We start from the raw sequence: 4,833 nt of genomic DNA, 5'->3' as shown, positions 1-4,833 counted from the left end.
AGCACAGGTGTGGTGGCTGCACATCACGTTTTTGTATCTCTAACATCTGTAGGATGACTAGCACTCCCATGCTGAACTAGTGCTCAGAGATGCAAGTGTACCTTTGTACTCAGAGTGTTCATGTCAATCATTTGCAATTGCAATTTTTAAATCAGGATAAAGCATTCTCTCTAATGGCCTTGCAATGACAATTGACTTCATCTCAGGATTTTTAATTGTGTGAATTAGATGGCAATAACTGACAAAGCACAGACATCCAGCTAAATTAGAATTTCTGTATTTATTCTTACAATGGTATTTTTGTAATATTAGTCTTCATAACTTGGTTGTCCTGTTGATGTTCTCCAAGTGAGGGGAAAATTGTTGAGCACAAATAAGCCCTCTATTAAGGGACTGCAAATAGCAATGCCGCACTTAAGGGAGCTGACTGTGGCATGAAACAGGAACTGCCTTTTGAAGGTCCAGGAAGATATAGTGGCGTGAATTGGAATTGGGTTTTTTACATTTTATTACTGCTTTGCTTTGGTTATTTCTGCAAGAGTAGCTGTTGTTAGTAGGTCCAATGGCAGTTTTGGCAGAGGCTGGGCAGTGACCATCCATGGCCAGAGGCTCCCTGCCTTGCTCTGAGCTCTTCCTGACAAGCCGTCACTACTTCTTCTCTCTGGATTTGTCCCTGGGTGAGACAAAGGCAGCACAGGCGACAGCAATACCAGCGCAGACAACAGCTCCAAATGAGAGTATGCTACCAAATCCTATCCTGGCCTGTAAAGGGAAAGGAAAAGACAGGCTGGAAAAAAAAGAAGCAATTATATTTACCCCCAGGCATGCTAATGAAAAGCAAGCAGGGATAATCAGGGCAATTAAAAGAATGAGAGACATCTACCACATAAATAGAAGGGGTTTTTGCCCTTAGGCTGTGGCATTCAGTAAGAGGGCGCTGTCAGGGTACAGACAGACCACAGTGACCCTCCTGCCTCAGGGTGTCTGGTGAGGCCAGAGGCAGTGCTGGTTTGGACCCCACACCTGGGACTTGGTTGCCCCCAGGCAGTCTGTGGGCTGTGTCCCTGTCCAGGGGCTCAGAGGGAGCAGCAAGGAAGTGCTATGTGAGGCACACAGGGGCTTATCTCATGGTACTTACCTGGTCAGAGACACTCTTGCCATAGCGGAGCATTGTCACAAAGTGCTCACAGTTTTCGCAGAGCACATCATAGCTCATCTCCCTGTCAATGTAGCTCTCAGCACGCTTGATGATCTCCTTCACTGGGAGGGGGGTGCGGGAGCGGTCATACTTGTTGTTGACCTCCCAGTCATTATTTCCCACCACCTCCTTCAGGAGCTGCTTCTTCACCTTGGCCTTTTTGCTCAATGTTGTGTCACTACTGGCTGACAGGCATCGGATCCCTTCATCTGGGAAAGGCAGGAAGGAGATAAGCCAGGCAGAACCTATGTGGCCCCTCCAAGACCTCAAATGGGTTTCTGGCTGCTCTTCAAAAGGCCATCTCCATACACAGTTTTGGTCAACCAGCAGCCCACAGAGGGAGACAGGGCTCCCGGGGCACCACAGCACCCCCTCTGTACCCTGTCAGGTTGCATCAGCCTTACCTGCGGACGTCAGGTGGACGACATATCCATCCCCCAAGTAGAGGGCCCAGTGCTGGTAAACTGATCGTTTGATCTTGATCAGGTCGCCAGGCTCGGGTTGGTGCCGGCGGCGTGACATCCCAGGAGCCTTCGGTCAGGACACGGCGGTGCAGCTGGTCTTGCTCAGCACAGGGCCCAGTGGAGCGGGGAGGTGTGGGGTGTGCAGAGGCACCTGCCGGGACGGCAGGCACGGAGGGCGTTAGTGCCGGGCACCGAGGGCATGAGCTGCCGGAGCGGCGGCCCCTCCGCGCCGGACCCGGCTCGGGGCAGCCGTGCCCTGCCCTGCGCCAGCGGGCGGGAGCGGCCGCCCCTCCCACCCAGAGGATGAGGTCGGCTCCCCCGCCGCTCTCCCCGGCTCCCCCCGCCGCCGCCGCCCGGTCCCTGCGCTCCCGTCCCGCCCGCGCTCCCTTCGGGGCTCGGCTTGTGCCGCGACCGGTCCCGCTCTGCTGGCCGCACGCAGCTCCCCGGGGGTGCCCGCGGTGCCCAGCCCGTCCCCAGGCTCCGGGGCACCTCCGGCCCCTCGCCAGAGCCGCGCCCGCCGCCGGCCCCCGACGGGGCCGCATCCTGCTGGCAGACGCCCGCTCGCATCCCCCGAGCTCCGCTCCCTGCCCTTTCACATCGCCCCGCTCACCCTCGCCCTGTTCCGCTGCTGCCGCCACCGCGCTGCCGGTCCGCTCGAGAGGGGGACGGGCCAGGTACGCCCCGCGGATGCCAGAAGGTCACGGTCCTTCCTGGCGTCACTGCCGCCTCTGCCTGGGAACCGTCCCGTCCTGTCCCGCCCCCCCGTTCGGGGCTCCGCTCCCGAGGGTGTTGCCGAAACCACCTGTTGGGTGGGAACTGTGGTCCTGCCAGCGACGATGGCGTGCACCGCCACCCTGCAGGGAGCCTCTACGTCTGGGTGGTCCTCCCTTCCAGTGAAGGGCAACAGCATTGACTGCAGAACAAGAACCTCTGGCTGCTGATTAAAGATTGGCTTAGGAGCTGCTGTATTTTTTCACCAGTTTCTGTGTCTTTCTGTCCACATACACCATGGAGGAGAAAATGCCAGGAAAAGCCAAGCTGCAGCCACAGGAGGTCCTGCCAGTGTTCACACCCTGCTCCGTCTCTGTGGCCCCTGGTACCGAGGGGAAAGCACTGTCTGCAATAAAGTGGAAGCATTTCCTCTCCCATTACAGCCTCTTTCAAAACTTCATCCTCATTTTGCTCTGTGTACTCTGCCCCAATCCCTCTCCATGTACATTGTCCTCTGGAAACAGCCGCTGCCTTCTCCAGGGCCAAAACAAGTCCCTGCTCCGAGGTACCCTCAAGTGTTAAGCCAGCTGTGCTCCACCACGGGATCAGCTACATGCAAGGCTTGTGTTTTCCTGATGCTCCCTCCATCCGTTACTGCATGGGCAGGTTGGTGGTGGCACCAATGACTGTGGGTGCGTAGGAGCTCCTCTCCTGCTCTTGTTAATCTCCTCTCTTTCAGTCTGTGGAGTGCTGGGACGAGGGGCTGCCCAGTGCCATTGTCATCAGCATTCCCAAGTTGGCCCATGGGTACACTCCATCACATGTGGCTGCAAAATCCTGTCTAGAGGCTTTTAAAATCCTAACATACACAGTCACACAGGGTTATCCTTTTGGATTTCCCCCTCAGAAATAGGGGCAAGAGACTTTTTCTTACACATTCCTTACACAGTTTTTATCTATTATATTATTTTAATATTTGTGATAATCTAGCCAGTCAATTACATAAAACATATTAATATAATACTATAATAATAAACATGCAGTTTCTTGCTTTGTAAAAGTTGTCCTACAATCTCTAAAATCATCTAGTTGGCTTGCTCAGGCCTAATGCCAACAATCACTGGGCTTATAGAGGTGAAGAGGGAAAGTGTGATGTGCTTTCAGGATTACTAAGTTGCATCGCTGGATCCAGTGGGCAGTGACTATATATGTTTTTTCCACTTTCATCTTTTCTATCCTGTCTTTCTCTCCCCTATGCATTTTGTCCCCACCCCAAAGATTATCTCTATGTCACACTGTTATATGATAGCACCCAAAATGCTAGCACACCTGTTGATACAAAATTGTTAAAATAAACCTTTCTTATATATGTTTTCAGACACCGATTATTCAGCGTTTTTTCATTCTAATCCACCCCAAGGGAATTATTGATAAGAACCTGGGTTACCCCCTCCCCTTTTTCTGGGGCAGGTAGTAACACTCAGGTCTTGCTAACATCTGCTACAAAGGCTCAAAAATAACTGAATGCAGCAAGTGATGGATTCTGCTGCTCCTCCTCACACACTCACTTCGTGGTTCAGGCAATGTTCAACCAAATCCTGCTAATGCACCACCAGACTTGATGGAATGGTAACCCATAATAATCACCTTAAGGTTGACTGCACAGACAAGCACAGTACAGGTGCAAACCCCTGCATTCGGTGAAATGCTACAGCTTTCAAGAACTAAAAGAAAGTTCACCAGCTGAAGTAATTCCAGTGTTCTTGTCCTTTACAGGATGAATTGGAGATGCGAGAGGTGCATGTGCTGTCCTCACACAGCACTCCCTTGCAATTCTCTGAGTACAGAAAGGTTAAAGCTCACAGATTGCTGTACAACCTCCTAATTAGTTTATCTGTGAAAGAAGTTTCAATTATGTTTCCTGGAATCAAGAAAGGATTTCGGTTTCAGTTTTATGAGAATATGTTTTCCTGTATTAAAAACAAGAACTTTATTTAAATGTAATAACAAAGGGCACTACAAAAACATGACCAGAGGTCTGGGCTTTGCTATTTCAAACATTGAAAAACTGATGTTGAAAAAAAACCACAATGAAATAATTCCTTGTTTTACTTTGCTTGCATGCGTGGTTTTTGGTTTACCTGCTAAATCATGTTTCTCACAACTCACAAGTTTTTTCACTTCAACTCTTCCAGTTTTCTCCCCAGTCCAGCTGGTAGGGGAGAGAGAGTGAGCAGCTGCCTGGTGCTTAGTTGCTGGCTGGGGTTAAACCTTGACAGCATGTGAAGAGCAGACAAAACCAGCAAGCCTCTTACAGACAGCTGCTTTGCTCTCATCTCTCCTTACAGTCCAGGCTTTGAAAATGGTCCACGCAGTGATATCACTGCCAGTGTAGGAGGTATCCATGGCCTCCCCATGGCCTTCACCTCCCAAATATTCCCAACATCCAGTGTGTGCCAG

The 4,833-nt window shown here is 51.2% G+C and overlaps 1 protein-coding gene across 2 annotated transcripts; it reads right to left on the bottom strand.

Moving 5' to 3' along the window:
• Positions 1-261: 261 nt before the first annotated feature.
• LOC127468279 (phospholipase A and acyltransferase 1-like) lies at positions 262-2,292 on the bottom strand. Of its 2 annotated transcripts, XM_051781271.1 has the most exons (4): positions 2,273-2,292; positions 1,603-1,813; positions 1,139-1,407; positions 262-762 (listed from the first exon to the last, which is right to left on the bottom strand). In XM_051781271.1, exons 2-4 carry the CDS (start codon positions 1,718-1,720, stop codon positions 649-651), a joined length of 501 nt encoding a protein of 166 aa, XP_051637231.1. In that variant the 5' UTR covers positions 1,721-1,813; positions 2,273-2,292; the 3' UTR covers positions 262-648. The 2 variants fall into 2 exon arrangements, with proteins under 2 accessions (XP_051637231.1, XP_051637230.1); XM_051781270.1 differs by lacking the exon at positions 2,273-2,292 and having other exon boundaries at positions 1,603-1,919.
• Positions 2,293-4,833: the final 2,541 nt, after the last annotated feature.

This window comes from Manacus candei, unplaced genomic scaffold (genome assembly GCF_025592945.1).
Source record: "Manacus candei isolate 608988 ecotype Guabito, Panama unplaced genomic scaffold, ASM2559294v1 h1tg000015l, whole genome shotgun sequence".
In the NCBI taxonomy this organism is placed as follows: Eukaryota; Metazoa; Chordata; class Aves; order Passeriformes; family Pipridae; genus Manacus; species Manacus candei.
The sequence above is the reverse complement of the archived record's forward strand: the minus strand, read 5'-3'. Positions and strand labels throughout refer to the sequence as shown.

Coding starts and splice junctions, on each gene's coding strand:
- LOC127468279 (XM_051781271.1), bottom strand. CDS start 1,720: ATGTCACGCCGCCGGCACCAACCCGAGCCTGGCGACCTGATCAAGATC. Junction 1,408..1,602: donor CGTCCACCTGACGTCCGCAG/GTAAGGCTGATG, acceptor TGCCTTTCCCAG/ATGAAGGGATCCGATGCCTG. Junction 763..1,138: donor GCAAGAGTGTCTCTGACCAG/GTAAGTACCATG, acceptor TTCCCTTTACAG/GCCAGGATAGGATTTGGTAG.